This window comes from Mesoplodon bidens (genome assembly GCF_964165515.1).
Source record: "Mesoplodon bidens genome assembly, chromosome: 9".
Taxonomy (NCBI): domain Eukaryota; kingdom Metazoa; phylum Chordata; class Mammalia; order Artiodactyla; family Ziphiidae; genus Mesoplodon; species Mesoplodon bidens.
The window spans coordinates 79,678,400-79,696,647 of record NC_138166.1 but is presented as its reverse complement, the minus strand read 5'-3'; the positions used below and the strand labels follow the sequence as shown (position 1 = coordinate 79,696,647).

The following is an 18,248-nucleotide window of genomic DNA, read 5'->3' as shown; positions in this document are numbered from 1 at the left end:
ATGCTGCAATATTTATGTCTGCCTCATACGTGAGAGTGAGGAAGGGTGGGAGGAGTCAACACAGTCACGCTCGCTCTGTATGTTTCCATATGTTTCCATTCATTCTTCCTTTCTGCTCCCCTCCCCCGCCACAATTTCCCACAGAAAGATTTCTAGGTACGAGAGTTACATGATAGAAGGATTTGTAAAGCCTTGTACTGAGAAAGAAAGAGGTGGGCCCCTCCCTAGAATTCCTTAGAATTCTTTAGGAAAGGATGAAGAAATGGAAGAAGAGTTTGTCCAGAGCCTAATTAGATGTTTTTATCTCTGATCATTAAATTAAAATGTGGAAGGTAGGAGAGAGACACATGACCTAATTCATATCAACATGACTAGATTTTATTTACCTATAATCTAATCAAGGAAGTTTGAGAATTGTCAAAATAGCAGTTCATTTAAATCAATATCAAAATCCACAGACGTTGAATGAGCTCTCTAAGTTTCTATGCTAGGAGCTCCAAGAATGTCGACAGTACTTGTGACTCAAATGAGTTTTCAAAATGACAAAACATAAACATGAGATATCTTGAAAACTTCAGGGTAACAATTAAAGTGGTATATGATAAAAGTTTATGGTAACATACCGACAACTGAAATACTTCAGGCAGGTGCAGTCACGCTCAGCTTTAAGGAGGGTATCAACATGAACAGGTCTTGGAGAATGGATGGAATTTGCTGAAGTAGGACGGGGGCCTCAGGGAGGTTATTGAAGGTGAGTGGAAGAAACAAGGTTGGAAAAGTAGGTCACCATCTGCCCTTGATGATCAAGCGAAGGTACATAAGTTTTCTCCTATAAGTCACAGAAATCATTTGAAGGTTTTTGACCAGGGTAATGAGACCTTCAAAGTAGTGGTTTAGGGAGGTTACGCTGATGGCCATATTCAAGGTAGATTGCAGGAGGGTAAAGAAACTTGTGCTGGGTATGTCAGTTAGTGGGCTATTGGAATAGTCCTGGCTGAGGTGGTAGAGTTCTGGATGAGGGTGATAGCGTGGAATTGGAAAGGAGACAATAAATTATGAAAATGTTTACAAGAGACATTGAAGAGTAAAAATAAGCAAGGCCTCATAACTGATGAATATGAGGGTTGAGAGATATTAAGGAGTCAAGGTTAGGGCTTCCCTGGTGGCACAGTGGTTAAGAATCCACCTGCCAATGCAGGGGACACGGGTTCAAGCCCTTGTCGGGGAAGATCCCACATGCCGCGGAGCACCTAAGCCCGTGCGCCACAACTACTCAGCCTGCGCTCTAGAGCCCATGAGCCACAACTACCGAAGCCTGCGCGCCACAACTACTGAAGCCCGCACGCCTAGAGCCCGTGCTCCGCAGAAGAGAAGCCACCGCAATGAGAAGCCCACGCACCGCAACAAAGAGTAGCCCCCGCTCGCCGCAACTAGAGAAAGCCTGCACTCAGCAAAAAAGATCCATGCAGCCAAAAATAAATAAAAATAAGTAAATTTACAAAAAAAAAAAAAGGAGTCAAGGTTAGTATACTGGGAGAACAGGAAGACCCTTCTTCCAATTAGAGTCAGGTCCCCCTCCTGGGTGAGCAAATACACTTAGTGCTTTTCTTTTGTCGTAATAGTTATTATTCAGTTGTATGGTCTCTATTTATCTACCTCCCTCACTAGAAAGTGAGCTGCTTGACAGTAAAGTTCATATTTTAGTTGCGCTATATCTGGCACAGAGATGTTTGTATGTGTACAAAATGGAAAGGGAGAGAGGGAAGGAAGGATCTGTTTCAGAGGGAGAGATAAGCAAAGGATTTCTTTACATGGAGAGATGGAAGTAACAGTATGTCATCCAAAATAATGTATTTATATTTCATTTATTCATATTAGATTTTTTCAAAGATTATCTTTATTACCATCCACTCAGTACAACCCATGGTATTGTACACCCCAAACGTACATTCTCAACACAAGATTCTACCATAAAGCCGAACCCCCCACCAGCCATGACTTCTTAGTCTCATCAGAGGGAAATATTTATTCCACAAAAGTTTTCAAAGTTTCCAGCAAGGTTTCTGGAGGCCCACTTAGTAGCAATAAACAAAGCCTTAAAATGTGCATAACTTTGATCCTCCAATTGAACTTTAAGGAATGTATCCTAGGTAAATAAACATGGCTACATGAAAAAGATAATGAAGAGGATACTAGAAGCTCGTGACAGCAAAAGTTTTTTGAAGCAAACTAAGCAGGCCAAAACTGGATTGGCTAAACAAATTATGGAATATCTATACAAAGGAATCCTTTGTCATCATTACCAATGATGTAGCAGACTATCACATGGAAAGATACTCCCTAATCATCAGTAAGTGACAAAGCAAATTACAAATTACAAAAGGAATGCATCGTATAACCTCCTTCTGGTGATAGTATAATGTGTTGAAAGGCTATATACCAAAATATTAACAGTAATTATCTAAGGGTTGTGGTATCATGGGTGATAGGTACTTGTTTTACTTTTTACTTTTATACCCAATTTCTTCAATAGGCAACTATATCTTTTGTAATAAGCTATACTTTAAACTCCAAGAGGACATAGACTTTGCCATATTTATTTTTGTATGTCTGGGACATAGCACAAAATATTGCTTATAATTGTTCCATAACTGTTTACTGAATTAAGAAAAATATATTTAAATATGTTTATATTTAGCTATTTTAAATTAAATAAAATTTAGATATGAGACACATATAAGAAATATCTATTCTTTAAGGCAAGAGTTATTTATGGCAGTCATAGCCAGAAGATAGCAATATGTCACCAACATGACTAATCACACAAGAAACATGACCACACAGGTCAAGCCAAATAACTACAGTTAAAGGAAGAAAAACACCAGGCAGTCACTAGCGACCAGAAACAGCCAGCAGTTTAGCTAAGGAAGGCGATGAATATGCTGGGTCCTGGGAGCTGCACCCTCACCTGAAGGTCGAATAGCAGGGAGCCGTTTTGCAGAACTTCAATGTCTAGAAATGTGTACTAACAATCCACAGGGATACGTTTGCATTCCATACTCATTTTCCTATTGTCTAACCCCATCTTCTTCCATTCTCACATTGGTACCAGATAGCAACCCATTCCGCATAGCCTCATTTGTCCAAATAAATAGCCATTTACTAATCTGTGAAGGAACCTGGAAGGAAAGATGGGTAAAATAAATAAGTAAATGTACAGAGAGAGAAAAAAAAAGATATAAAATGACTGTGTAGATAGATGATTAAAATAAAAAGCATGGTAACAAAAGGGAGAGAGTAACTAGGGAGGGGTTAGGGATTGTTAAATTAATACTCGCTGGAATTATAAACAACATTGATTTCTTATTAAGTCTGCGACTTCAACTCATTCAAGTGACTTCAATATGAAAACATAGTGGGTAAGACAGTATAAGGCAAATGAAATTTAGTGTCAGGTGGAAACAGCTTCACGGCTTGGCTTTTGGCTTATTAGCTGAGACATTGAACAAGCAACTTTTCTGAGCCTTAGTTTCAATATATGTTAAAAAAATAAGAGAACCATTGTATGAATTACTGATAATACATGTGAAGCTCACAGCTGATAAGTAGGTATTCAAGAGGTAGTATCCATTAACTGTGATCATCTATGTTACCAATTAACCCCTAACCAATATAAGGGAATATTATGATTCAAAAGAAGCTACTTCCTAGGAGAAAAAATGGAATTAATGGGGGTGGGGAAAATAGTCTCCTTGGGGCACTCAAGGTGAGGCACATGCAGGCAGACAAAGATTACACAAAGGGAGTATTTCTGATTTGAACATTGCTCAAGGTGAAATTTTATTGTTTAAGCAAGCTTTATCAAAACAATGTACTTCTTTTTTCCCCAAGCTTTATGAATTAAAAGAATTTATTCAAAGTCTGTTTCTTGTGAGCCTCACTCAATGAGATCTCAGAAACAAACTTCAGCTTTCCTGGTGAAAACTAGGAGCTCCAAGAGACCTCAGGGACAGAAGAGAAGGGCTGAAATTAAAATTAATAATATAAAAGGACAGAAAAAAGCCACCAGAAGTACAAAAGGAAACTTTCCTGATACCAGTGTGACTCCCCATTAACCAGATTATCAGAAAAGAGGAATAAAAGGACTATAGTTTAAAAGAAGCAGCTTTATAAAGACACACAATAGGAATAATAGGGCAGATTTCCATGATGATTCCCTAACAGTTATATTCAAAAAAGTTTATGCACTGCTTTTCGATCTTTCTGCATTTGGCAACAAGCACTAATAGTCACCTCTGTTTAAGCGACGTATAGAAAAATTTCTTTAATTTGGAACTTTAGTATACAACAAAAGAAATTAATTAATAAAGAAGAGATTATGTAAAATAAATGAAACTGTAGACATATGCATGCAAATGTTTTACAAATATACAATACAGAGCTGGTTTTATTGAACTGTCAGTCTCCCTCCCCTTCCATCGCCATTTACACACACTGCGGATGGGCATCATTTTAGCTAAACTCAGTGTCAGTCCTGCTTCTTCATTCTCTTTACCTGTCCTTATTCAAATTAATCTCCCCTGGGATTCCTCTTCATTAGATTGTGCAAACCCAAGACCATACACCCCTACAGCTTATTGTCTACATGGTGTGACTTAATTATTTGACTGTCTTCATTAGCATGATTTTACTATTCCAGGAAGCTCTGGTCCAGGGAGATAAAAGTTTACTATTTATTCTCAACACTTTTTGAAACCCTCACCTCAAACCTTCATCTTGCTGTGTCCACCAATCCTAAACAATTATATCAAAATTGTTACCCAATTCTAATAAAGCCCTTATATTGAAAGACCCATCTTCAACCAGATTCCAGAAATCTCATAAATAACCCAACAGTGCCCTCCCCACTCCAAGATGCTATTAAGACTGTCGAGATAGAGGGCTCTCTTGCCATGGAAAGCAACAAACTTAGCTGTGCTTTAGCAACAGGTAATGGTGGTATTTTTAGAGAGCCAGCATTCAAAAATTGCAAGCCTTCTTGGATGGATGTCTTCCTTGATTTGATGATTACAGTATATAAGAGGTGTGTGTGTGTGTGTGTGTGTGTGTGTGTGTGTGTGTGATTTGATCCATAGGTAGAAAGACTTTTTACTTCTACTGCTAATATGGCTGCTGCCTTTTACTGTTTATCATTACATTCATGCCTTGCCTTGTTGAACTTCTCTTAAGCTGTTTTCATCATGCCGTGTTCTCCATACACTTGTCTTTTGCTCTTCTGGTATGTAATTAAAGGCCTCAGACATTCCATACATCTAAAAGACTACAACCCTGAACCTCTGGCCACTAGGCAGCAATTCACTAAAGACGATCACAGTCCTCCAAAGGACGCATCTCCTAATTCTCAAATCTCTCCGTGGCTCTAGGAGTTGTACCCGTGTGTCCAGTCCAGTAAGGTCAGTGTTGGCTCCACATGAACCGTTACAGCACTACAGACCTGGTTACTCAGCTTCTTAGCCCCTGAGGTCGAAGAAGCCTGTGTTTTCCATGGAAGAACAATGTTCCAAATATTCTTTGAATGGCTGCTCCTTAGCCTAAGGAATCTCAAACTGATGTTATTTCATTGTAGCTTCCTGTTTCCTACTTTTAAACTCCCCTCATCCTCTCACCCAACGACCCCCCCAGAGTTGTTGGGTTTACAGATATGTCTTTGCAACCTCCTGCTTGCAGCAGCAAAGACCAACACAGAAATGCTTTTAAACATTTTATGATCACAGAGACCCTGACGCAAGGATTTTTTTTTTTTTTTTTTTTTTGCGGTACGCGGGCCTCTCACTGCTGCGGCCTCTCCTGTTGCGGAGCACAGGCTCCGGACGCGCAGGCTCAGCAGCCATGGCTCACGGGCCCAGCCGCTCCGCGGCATGCGGGATCCTCCCGGACCAGGGCATGAACCCGGGTCTCCTGCATTGGCAGACGGACCCCCAACCACTGCGCCACCAGGGAAGCCCTGCAAGGATTTTTAATTATAAAATCATCATGGATCATTAAAGCCAATCTGCAGTTTTAAAAGCAAGAAGAATTTTTTTTTGGAAACATAGCAATGAAGCATTTCAAACAAAAGGAACGATATGAAGATAAGGTGGAAACAAAGACTGTCATCATTGTTAGGCTAGCTTTTCAGAATGGTAGAAGATATTGATTTTTTTTAATGAGGCAGTGGGGCTTCCCTAGTGGTGCAGTGGTTGAGAGTCCGCCTGCCGATTCAGGGGACACGGGTTCGTGCCCCGGTCTGGGAGGATCCCACATACCGCAGAACGGCTGGGCCCGTGAGCCGTGGCCACTGAGCCTGCGCGTCCGGAGCCTGTGCGCCGCAACGGGAGAGGCCGCAACAGTGAGAGGCCCGCGTACCACTAAAAAAAAAAAAAAAAGAGGCAATGAGTGAAAAGAATTAAAGGTAATTTATACAATGAGTATTTTTCTTGCACTTTGTCTCATGTCTTTTAAAAAACCTTTCTCTTTACCTTTTGCTTTTTCTTTTAAGTTAGTGTTTCCCATTCTGAAAGTAGTGTGACTAAATAGAGGCCACAGTGAAATATAAAAGAAACATGGAAAGAATAACAAGTAATAGATGCACTTTCTACTCCAGTTTTTAAACTATTGACTTATATTTTTCATCACTTCTAAGATAAATGAAAAACAAATTTTAAAAGTGTGCTTGAAGAATGAGAAGATTTTTAGTAGTCTAAAAGTCTACCAAGCTACTTGGTAGAGCACACTACAATGACCACAGTGGTAAGATCCAAACTTTTTATTATATATGCCCTCATTTAAAAAGTAAGCATGGGGCTTCCCTGGTGGCACAGTGGTTAAGAATCCGCCTGCCAATACAGGGGACACAGGTTCGAGCCCTGGTCTGGGAAGATTCCCACATGCTCTGGAGCAACTAAGCCCGTGCACCACAACTACTGAGCCTGCGTTCTAGAGCCCGTGAACCACAACTACTGAGCCCGTGAGCCACAACTACTGAGCCCATGTGCCACAACTACTGAAGCCCACACACCTAGAGCCCATGTTCTGCAACAAGAGAAGCCACTGCAGTGAGAAGCCCGCACACCTCAACGAAGAGTAACCCATGCTCACAGCAACTAGAGAAAGCCCGTATGCAGCACCAAAGACCCGACGCAGCCAAAAAATTAAAATTAATTAATTAAATTTTTAAAAAGCATGTTTCATATATGTGTATGTATTACACATGTATAAATTTTATATACATCCTATTATGCTGATATAATTTATATACTAATATTATACTAATATAAAGTTTATACATGTCCTATTTACTGATATCATACTGATGTAATAGAAATTTTTTAAATGCTGAGATTTAAAATATAGAAAAAGAAGCTCTAATTTTTCATTTAGTTCAAAAGATTTTCCTATACTCCCTGGGATGAACTAGACTGGATTACAAAATTAGACGTTTCCAGGTTTTCTTTGCATCTTTAAAAAAAGTTAGAAGAAATAGAAGGCTTGGGTCCTTGAAGTTTAATTTATTATCTGAAAATAATTCAGGTTTAATCTAGCAAGTTACTGTATGCATGTTTGAATCACTATATTTACGCTATTATGATGAAGTGTTTCCTTGTCTGAATAGCAATTATGGAAACAGAAAGCATTTGTTTATTACCTGATAAGTTGGGCCCTATATTTATTTAGTAAACTAATAACTCAAAGAAACGTTTTATCTGGTGTGCACTACTAGCCAGTCATAATTAGTTATTAAGAATCATAAATAAGTAAGCTTTACACAGGTATGGTAGATTGTTGTCATATCCACTAGACTATACACTTCTTAAATTGTGCATCTTATAACCCTTTCTTTCCCCAATGCACATAGGCTCTTGTATATAGTAGGTGCTCATGAAAATGTCTGCATTATTATTTCTCTTCATCATATTTGCTCATGCCCTTGGGCAACTAACCCTGTCTGTTTTACAACAGGTTTGATGAGCCTGCTGCCTGATGCTTCTGTCCGTAGCATGACAACGTGCACACACTGACTTCTGACAGTTGCTAAAGGAAATCTGCAAATGAACCACATTCAAACAAAGCTTTTAATAATAAATAAATAAGAACTTGGCCTTATTCAAGTGTTGATATCCCCTTAACGATTTTTCTCCTCACCACACTCTTATTTCTCTCTCTTCCCTAACTCACCGACGATTTAGTAACCACAGATTGATTGTAATATAAGGGGTTGAAATGAAGGGGAGAGAGTGGAGAGAAAGTTGCTTTAAAAATAGAGGACTGCCTCAGAACATTTATTTTCCCGAGGAAAAAAAAGATCCCCAGAAAGCTTTCCACCCAGGAAACATCTGAACTTACAAATCAGATCTGTTACCGAGTTTGTGCCTAGACATGATCTATGGGTTTTTGTGGGGTTTTTTGGCGGGGAGCGGGGAGGGGTCAGTATAATTTACCTCTAAGGTTGTCTCCAATTCTAAGCCTGATTCAAAATTGGAGAAAAACAGTGGAGCCCAATACACCAAAATTCTGGAGTCCCTCACCCTCTCCACCTAAAAAAAAAATAAAACAAAATCCCCGCTCTCTTTTTCACTCTCCATTTTTGGGATGACCTAGTTCTGCAAGGAGAAAAAGTGGCCACTGGGGTGTGCCAGTGTGAGCAAAGGTACTCTTCTTGATTTAAGATAAAGCAATGCCCGACCCAGCTGGCCTCCAATCATTTCATAACTTCTGGCGTACTCTGAATCTCGGTCCCCGGCCCGGAGCAAACAAGCCGCGGCAAGCCGACTGGCCAGGCAGAGAGATTGATAAAGAGGACCAGACCCCGCGGCAACACTCCCCAGGCAGGGAAACGCAGGGGCGGGCCGGCCTGCAGTCTCCGGTTTATTCTCTGTGACTGGGACACAGCTGGCTTTGAATAAGGACATTAAATATACAGCACCATAGTTCGGTCTCGGGCCCAGTCTCTGGTCGGTGGCAGTCGGCCATTCGCCTCCGCCAGCCAGGCCCTCGCCCTGGTTCCTCGATAAAAGGGATGCCCACCAGCTCGCAGTCACACCTGTTGGGTGTTTCTCCACTCGGAGCCTCCGCCCCAGCAAACGCCTCCGGCCCGGGCGGGGAGCGACTGCGGAGCGTGGGACGGGGTCGGAGAGGCAGGGCCGGGCCTTCCCCAGCGGACCCCTGCGGGACTCGGCGCGGAGGGCTGAGGCGTGGAGGGGGGACTGCGAAGGCGGGAGAGGTCGACACGGGCTGAGAGGGGCATGGGGAGGGCCGGGGGAAGGGGCGTCGCTGCTCGCGTTACGCTTCTAGAGCCTGCAGCAGAGGCGGCGGGGCTGCGCCGTGGAGGAGATGGGGTTTGCACCAGCCTCTGCATTTCTCCCCTCGGCCCCGGCGCCACTGCACCTCGCCGGGCCTCGGCGCCTGATAGGCCGCGCAGGGTGAGCGCGGGCGCTGGCCGGCGGCACCTCGCCCGGGACTGGAGGCGAGGGCGCGGCGGGGCCGCGGCGGGGGGACTCCGCGAGCCGGGCGGTCCACGCGTCCCCCAATCGCAGCAGCTCCGGCCGCCTCCCGGCCGCGGCCGGGACGGAGCTCCCCGCGCGCCCCCCGGGGGCCGGCAGCGTCCGGGAGGCGGCGCGGGGCTCGGCCCCTCGGCCCCGCAGCTCCGCGCACCCGGCAGCGGCGGCGGCAGCGGTGGCGCGGGCTCGGGCGCCCCGGCAGCCTCTGAGTCGATGGCCGGCAGGGACGCGGACGACGAGGGTCCCACGCGGAGGGGCGGCGCGGCGAGGCTTTCGGGGGCCGCCGGCGGGCGGGGAGGCGAGGCAGCCGTCAGCCGCCCAGAGCCGCTGTCCACTGCTGAAGCGCCGGCCGAGGGCGCCGTGCTGCCCGCCTGGATGCGCCTCTACTTCTACGGGATGCACGGGATCACCCTGGACGTGCTCCTGTCTGCGGCGCGGCGCTTCGTTCGCAGCCCCGACCTCCGGATGCTGGGCTTCTCCTCACCCTACCACTGCCTCCTGCACTCGCTCACCCACTTTGCCCTGGAGAAGGTCTACCTGCAGCAGCGGCGCTGCCCCAGCGCCTTCGTCTTCAATTTCCTCCTCTACCCCTCGGCCCACGTGGGGCTGCAGACCCTGGCGGGCGCGTTGCTTAGCCAGGGCGGCGGGCCGGGGGGCGCAGCGGCGCCGGGGGCGCTGGACCTGGCGCTGCAGTACGTGCTGGCGCTCTACCACTGCCAAGTGTTCCTGAAGCGCTTCCTGCGCTTGCGGTACCAGCGGCGGCAGCAGCAGCAGCAGCAACAGCTGCTGCGGGGCGCGCCCCCCGCCCCTGCAGGCGCCCGGGTCCCTGCGGCAGCCGGCGGCCGGCGGCGGAGACCTCGCGGCCCCAGGGGCGCCGGGGGAGCCCCCAGCCAGGGGCTGCCGGACCTGCTCCGCTTTCTTTTCTTCGGAATGCACGGCTTTTTGGATGAGATCTTCTTCACATTCTTCTTTAACGTGCTGGGGCAGGGGGACGGGACAAGCAGCGGCCACACGTCTCTCTGGTCCTTCTTTATGTACGGCAGCTGCAGTTTCGTGGTGGAAAAGCTCTACTTCCACCTCCACTACAATCGGGGCTGGGGCACCTGGAAGCGAGTGCCCTTCTACGTGATCTTCATCTACGCGTGGGAGTTGTCCTGGGGTCTGGGACTCCGCACTTGGGGCGCTTGTTCCTGGGACTATTCTCACTATCCGCTCAATTTCATGGGCCTTATTACCCTGATGTATTTACCTGGTTGGATATTCCTTAGTGTGTACCAGGACCTACTTTCCAACGTGTTGTGGCAGGTGCAGTACGTATCAACTAACTAAGACCAAACAAAAAAAACAAACAAAAAAAAAACAGTCACTGGATTTCCATGAATGAATGTGATTTATTTTTACACACTTAAAACGCGGTGAGGTTTTTTTGGTTTTGGTTTTGGTTTTTAGCCTTTTAATTTTTATACATTTTACTAAACTTTTTCAACCTGTTTTATTCGATATTTTAGTTTTTCTATTTGGAACTTCTGCATAATACTACGATACTTTGAAATATTGCTGGAAACATAACTCAAAGTACTTAACTCGTCAATATTTTAAAACCCTCAGCCCAAACAGCAAAACCATCATACCTTAACATCGAAAAGCTGTAGTATTCACTTATTTGGGTGGGGGGATAGCCACTGATTTTTCTTTTATCTTTTTCTTTTTTTTTTTTTTAAGTGAGGAAGTTCTTCAACTCAGAGACCAGTGGTTTTTACAAGATTTGGTGAAATTTTCTGATTTAATGATTTGTTTACTTTCTTTTTAATCCAATGTCATTTTAATTCCTTGCCATATTTACCAATGACTGCTGAAACCCAGTCTTGTACTCCTGAGACTACAGTTAATAGCTCTTAAAGTGCCTCTGTCTAGCACACAAATGAAAAGAGACTGACAAATTTGAAAACACATCCTATGGATCAATTTTTAGATAAGAAATCTTTTCTAGCAACTCAGACAGGTAACACTGTGTTAAGATATTTGATCTCCATCCTGGGAATGATCGCTTTCCTATGCGGGTTAGCCTTAAACGCCAAGTGTGTTAACTTTAATCAGATCCTGTGTCATCTTTGGCTGTAAATTTTTGTCCCTGTACAATAATGTAAAATGTTTACTTTACATGTACAAGGGCCAAGCAAAATTATACCACCCTCAGTAGTGTTCTAACTATAAAGACTCTTTCCTACATGGGGCTTCAAGAGTGAAACAGTTCCATGGAATAAAATGAACCAGAATATTCACCTTAATTACATTAGCCCTAATTGTTTTTGGAGAATACAGATATGTGTTTTCAGCCTATTTCTGCCATGGCTCAGTTGTAAACATTTTTCTGTTTCCTTTGGGGCCCATACAGATTTCTTGGGCCAAGTCCGATGTAGTAATGTGCATTATAAATCAATGATAGCTTTTTGGTGACTCGCTATTAATGTCTGGAAGCTTGGAAGAATGGAAGTTAAAAGAGATGATGTAAACCATTTTAAGAAATCATATCTAATCAATTAATAATGTACTTTAAATTTGTTTGCTGTGTTTTCATTATATTTAGAAAAGACAAGTAGAACTGAGTATGGCTCATCCAAGGATGACTAATACCTTCTCAGTTTTCATTACAAAGAAAATTAGGAAAACTTATGGTGTGCATAAATGAACATATATTCCTATTCAAATTATTAGCTTGCCTATGCTATAAAAAGGGACTTCTTTCTGTTTTCAAAAACATGTTTGCTATGGCAGTAAAAATGAACATGTGTTTAGATTTAAGTCAGGCATAGCTCTAAGAATGTTATATTATTTTAATCTACAATCCGAGGTCGTGAGCTAAACTATAATTAATGCTATATGATAAACCCCACCTTAGAAAGCTAAAGTAAGCTAAATGTTTGCAGAGAGTAAAAGTATCACTTTGTGAAAAAGGTTTCTGAAAACCTGGGGAGAGAAAAAGTATAAGTATAGACACTAAAGTTGGATGCTGGACAAAATATTTGTAATTCAAATGTGTCACATGTGCATGAATCAGAGTTTAGTGCCTCACCTCTCCACACCACACATTCCTGTGAAGCCTTAACCAAATCCATGGCTTCTGGAATACTTGCTAAATGTACGTATTCACGCTGCTGTCATTCACGTGCTCCTCCTCAACCCTGCTTAATCTGCTTACCAGCATTCTTGGGGTCAGAAATACGTCAGGAAGTAGGAAAGCCTGCTATTTTGTTTGTTTTGCTTTTAATGTTAATCCTATTTAAAGGAAAGGTCAAGATTTTTCATTCGTTCAATTCATTCAAGAAATAGTTATTGTGAACCTGCTATTTGTCAGGCACTTGCCTGGACCCTGTGGAGACAGCAGTGACCCAACATAGACAAAATCTCTGTCCTGATAGAGCTCACGGTCTAGTGTTTTGATTTATATGAGATTATACTTATTTGCAAGGCTACTGTTTCAGTAATAGGCAACGAGAGAGGCAGATGTTGTAAGGGCTCTCATCAGGCCTCTCCCTCAAGCCATCCTCTCTAAAACAAAAGCCCATTAACAGTCCCCCTGCTAGTTCTACAAAGAGCTCGGTTCATCTGTATTCAGGAAGTGATTATCCTGTCTACTAACTCAGCACCTTGCTTTAGGGCTTCTCATTCTGTGTTTACTCAGCTTCTTAAAAGTAACATTTTGCTGCAACTTTGAACCTTTAAAGAAAAAGCAGGGAAAGGAAAGAACCATCAGGTCAATCAACTTCATTACTCATTAGTAGTTCAGATATAGAAATGATAAGGCAATAAAATAATAGTTAAGAGTTAAGTAGTGCTTACCACCTGCCAGGAACTGTTCTATTATCATATATGTATAATTGTAAGTGAATATATGTACATAGCCACGTATATCCTAAATGAATACATATTATATATATATATATATATATATATCTCAAGTATATATGTATTTAATTTTAAGTAATGTATATCTTAATGTTCATATATGATATATATTAAAGATACATACATATCATATATGATATATATGTACCTTAAGTGTATATATATATACACATATATATGTACACAAACACACACACATATTTACTTAAACCTCTAACAACTTTCCTTTTACATGAGGGCAATGAAACTGAAGCCCAAAGAGGTTAAGTAACTATCCAAGTCATACAGCTATTTATCAATAGATAGAATCCAAGTACACTGGACTCCAGTGTCTCTTCTTAACAGCATGGCTGTCATGCCTCTATCTACTGACCACAGTGAGTTTGAATCTTCTATGGATTTCACCTTACAATCTGTATTTCTCTTCTCTTGCACTATGACAAACGCAAGGTCAGCTGTATAGAAGCTAGATACTAGTAGCAAAGATTCTCTTTCATGTTGCCTTTTTATTCCGTGGAAAATAACAAGGGCACTAATACCAGGTTGCATAACTGACAATCAGCCTAGTTCTAATCCCCAGGTGGGTGATAGTCTTTATATTCAAGTGGTGCTCTGAAACAGAGTTCCTCATTTGAAGTCAGATGATCTTGAGTATAAGAATAATATATTGAAATGCAAGATTCCTCATATCACAAGCTAGGAAAATACATATAATTACTGCTATACATTTAATATAGCACTCAGAATAGGCTTCACTGTAAGAGCTAAACAGCCCAAAAATTAAAATTAAATTTTTGCAGATATTTGTTGAGTTCAATTAAACACCTCAGAGTCTAAGAAAGTTCTTAACAGAAAAACATGAGAAAAAAAGTAATAAATATGGTTTTCTCTCTATGTTTAACTTATACAGTGCTGAAATTTCTTACTAGAAGTGCTTTAAATTTTAAATCAATTCTATTTGGGCTTTCAATATAAAGAGAAATGTTAAGTTTTTCATGTTATCAATGAATATAGACGTTCCTATGCTATACAAGGACTCCAACAAGGTTGATAATCCTTTCAATATTTCACACATTTCACTGTACTTAACTTTACTATTTTATTATAAATATTTGACATTTTATGTCAAACACAGCTTAGAAAAATATGACATTCTTTGTTGTTTAAGAAACATCTAATTGGTTAATCCTATCCCTTTAAAAAATAATAATAATTTCTACTGTTTTGAAATAGTCTCTGTTGGCATGATAGACCTGGTTCTATTTAAGAAGGATGGTGAGGAAGAATTTTGGTGGACTGCTTTGGTTCTCTCTCCACTTCCAAAGTACACAAAATCAGTATACTTGGAAAGGAAGTTATACCCATGATACAGACTTGGAGTGATAAATAAGTCATTGTATTGTAATATCTGAAGGCATTTTAATAAAATCAATGTTTGCTTATATTAAAAGGCATTAAAAACCCTTTACCTTTTAAATTAATTTAAAATATACTATCTCCAATATACTTTCCAACAGTGCTTAATGGAACTAATATCCTTTACTGAGGGAGAGTAAGAAGAAGCACACTTCCCTTCCCTCTATCAAACACATGCCTCAGTTACTGCTGAAGGGAAAGATGGCAGTAAAAGATGGTTCTCTTCTGTTGCTAGTTTTTTTTTTGTTTTTTTTTTCCTTTCTATTCTTAGACTTGGTACGAGAGGAACCAACAGAAACAGCACTTGTCTGTGTGGACCTCTATTCATTAGAACTGACCTCTTTCTAATTTTTAACATGGAGACATGAAGCTATCACACAGGCAATGACTTCCAGTTGCTAGCAACCCAAATTGTAAATTAACCTGTGATGTGTATAGAGAAATTTTTCCTTAGAGATTTTTTTTCTTAATATAAAGAGAATATTAATATGGAGACTTTTTTCTTTAATTTTTAAATTCTCTTTTCAGAAATGGTCAAACAAATGACCAGACAACTCCTAGAGAGAGAGAGAGAGACAGAGAGAGACAGGGAGAGAGCGGGGGAGAGCGAGAGAGACAGAGAGGCTGGTCTTTGATATACAGAAAAGTTTGATGTTCATCTTAACCTCTTAAAAATTCTGTTAGAATCCACTGTTAGAATCCAAGTCACATGGATCAACTTTCCCATTTAGAAGAAAATATATATTTACCATAATTAAGAAGAATTAAGGGTTGAAAGAAACCATGAAGATTAATAACATCCAGCCTTCCATCCAAGGCTGGAATTCCTTACATCTCTGACAGACGGTTTCTCAATTCAGCTTGGACTTTTCAAGACAGCATTAATTGTGTTTTTCATACAAAGACTAAATGAGGGGAAAGGTGTTAAAGCTGAGATGATAAACCCCACTGTCTATTTGTGAAGGAAGAAGGCTTCTCAAAGTTTCCAGGAGCTAATATATACTGGTCAGCCTGCTTGCGTATTGCAATGAAACACTTTTTAAGACACTCTTTTCTCTTTATTTAAAAGAAAAAAATCAGTATTTTATTCTTTTACCGTGATACTTATGGTCTACTTATCATATCTTTTCAAATGATGCTCCATTCACTGAGCCTAAGCAATAGGACTTTGAGAACTTTGAGTATAATTTAAATTACTTCAGAAAAACAAACAAACAAGTAAACCAACATTGGCTGCAGGCATAGGAGTAAAAGATTAAATAGTAGGAACCCTGTTTGCGTCATTGGAATCTCAACCTGGTTCAACCCAGGAAAAGCCTTTGGTGGTTGCTCAGGTCCACCTATGGAATATTAGCTGGGGGAGTTTCACGGTAGCTTCCCGGGCAGACCTAAACAGCTTCATCAGGAAAGGAAGTGAGAAGACACAGGTATGACAGAAGCAATTAGCCAACCAGAAACAATGAAAGATGCCATGGATCAACCCTCCCATCCAAAAAAAAATTATACTTACGATATTAAGGAGAGAACTAGACCAACTTTTGATGGGTTTCCAACAAATATTTATATTACATACAAGGTATTTTATTAACATATTATTTACAATCCATGCATGATGAAAATAAAAGTAGTCTCAAAGGATCCCAGATTTGAAACTTTAAATATTTGAAAATAATATGGAGAGGAACATGCAGAAAGTTTATATAATTTTGATTACACACTAACTTCTAGGAACAAAACCTAAATTGAATATATGCCCTTGTACATTTATGAAGGGGAACTATTTTAGTCTTAACCTCTTATTAGAAACAACGAAGGGACAGGGAGAAAAAATAAATAGAAGAGTTCCCCGGAGTACATCAGAGCAAGGATTCAGATTCCAAGTATTTAAAAGCAAGAGTTTAACAAAATTTATCATTGTACTTACTTGTAATGATATTTTCAGCAAATAAAACAGAAACAAAAGAATAATAAAGGCAGAAATAAAAGATACATTGAAAGGGAGAGTGTTCAATAGCCTTAGAGAGACCTTGCATTATTTTTCTTTGGCTAAAATAATTCACATTTATAAATATTATTCTAGGTCTTTATAGCATGTAAGATTTGAATCACAAAGAAAACTTTATGTTCATGAAATACCGCACAGGCTAAGTTTGGTTGGGTACCAAAATGTACACTTTATTGTATCAATATTTATTTAATGAGATTTCTGAGTTTATTTTTTGTGAAATGATGTTATTGAACATGCTATAAAAGTTTTAATAATGTGTCATTGATGTGTCTACCCAATGCACGGGTAAACAGTCTACAACTTATTGAAATCTAAAATCATGGAACTTTAGAGCTTGAGGAGGTAACGAATGTCATGATTCAACTCCCAGCCAAAAGAATAAGTTCTTCTAGATTATCTTTGACAGGTGTCCATCCATCCTTTTCTTGATCACTTCTGATAGAAATCTTTGTACTTATTCAGATCCCCCAGGCCAACTCATTTCTTTGTTATATACCTTGATAGCTAGAAAAGACCCCATCTGTAACTTTCACTCATTGTCCCAAGTTTTTCATCCGTAGCTAAACAGAAGACCAAAGGTTTGAAGAAAGTTTCCAAGTGTGTCTTAATTGACTTACTCCAGGCTAAATATCCAAGATCATTCAGCAATATATAATAAAATATACAGTGGTAAAACTATTACCTACTTTGATCTAGATGCTTTATTTCTACAAATGTAGAACAAAAGTCAGCATTTATGAGCTTTTCTAGCAGCTCTGTCACATCGTTGTTTCAGTTGAATTTTCTACATCCCCTAAGTCTGTCTCCTATAGACTCCCATTAAGCCGGTGGTCCTCTTCATGGACCTGTACATTCTGAATATAAGTAATTGGCCAGGATCTGCCTGTCACATATTCATTACCAGGGCTGAAAGTGAATTAGAGAGAAATGAAGGCAAATAGAGTGAAGAACAGAAAAGTTGCCGTTGAATTCACTCTTCACTTCTTTTGTTCCTACTATTTTCTAATTTCATCTTTTGGGAGCAGGCATATGTTATTCTCTGTGTCTTCTCAACACTTAGCAATGAACTTAGCACAGAGCAGGTGCTCAAAGAATTTTTTTTGGTGAACTCCTCTGAATTCTCATGCCAGATATAATTCAATAGTGGAAGCAGGAATTAGGAATGCTGCCAGGTGACAACATGTGACTTCAACAGGACATTTATTTATGGAACATAAATAAGACCCACCATGTACCTAGAAAAAAGGTAGAAGTTGCTTAATCTTCTCATAGTCTTTCATTCTCTGCTGAGCAACTTCTTTTGTCAGGCACAGAACTCAGGTAGTTCTCTAAGAGAGTTTAGCCACATTATATGTTTGTTTTCTGTTTTAATTTGTAGGCTA

General features: G+C 40.8%; 1 protein-coding gene across 1 annotated transcript; it reads left to right on the top strand.

Moving 5' to 3' along the window:
* Window positions 1-9,749: 9,749 nt before the first annotated feature.
* Window positions 9,750-10,865, top strand: TMEM229A (transmembrane protein 229A; the record flags this gene model as incomplete). The annotated part of the gene is made up of 1 exon (XM_081244090.1): window positions 9,750-10,865. The coding sequence occupies one exon, from the start codon at window positions 9,750-9,752 to the stop codon at window positions 10,863-10,865; it is 1,116 nt and encodes a 371-aa protein (XP_081100216.1).
* Between the last annotated feature and the right edge of the window lie 7,383 nt (window positions 10,866-18,248).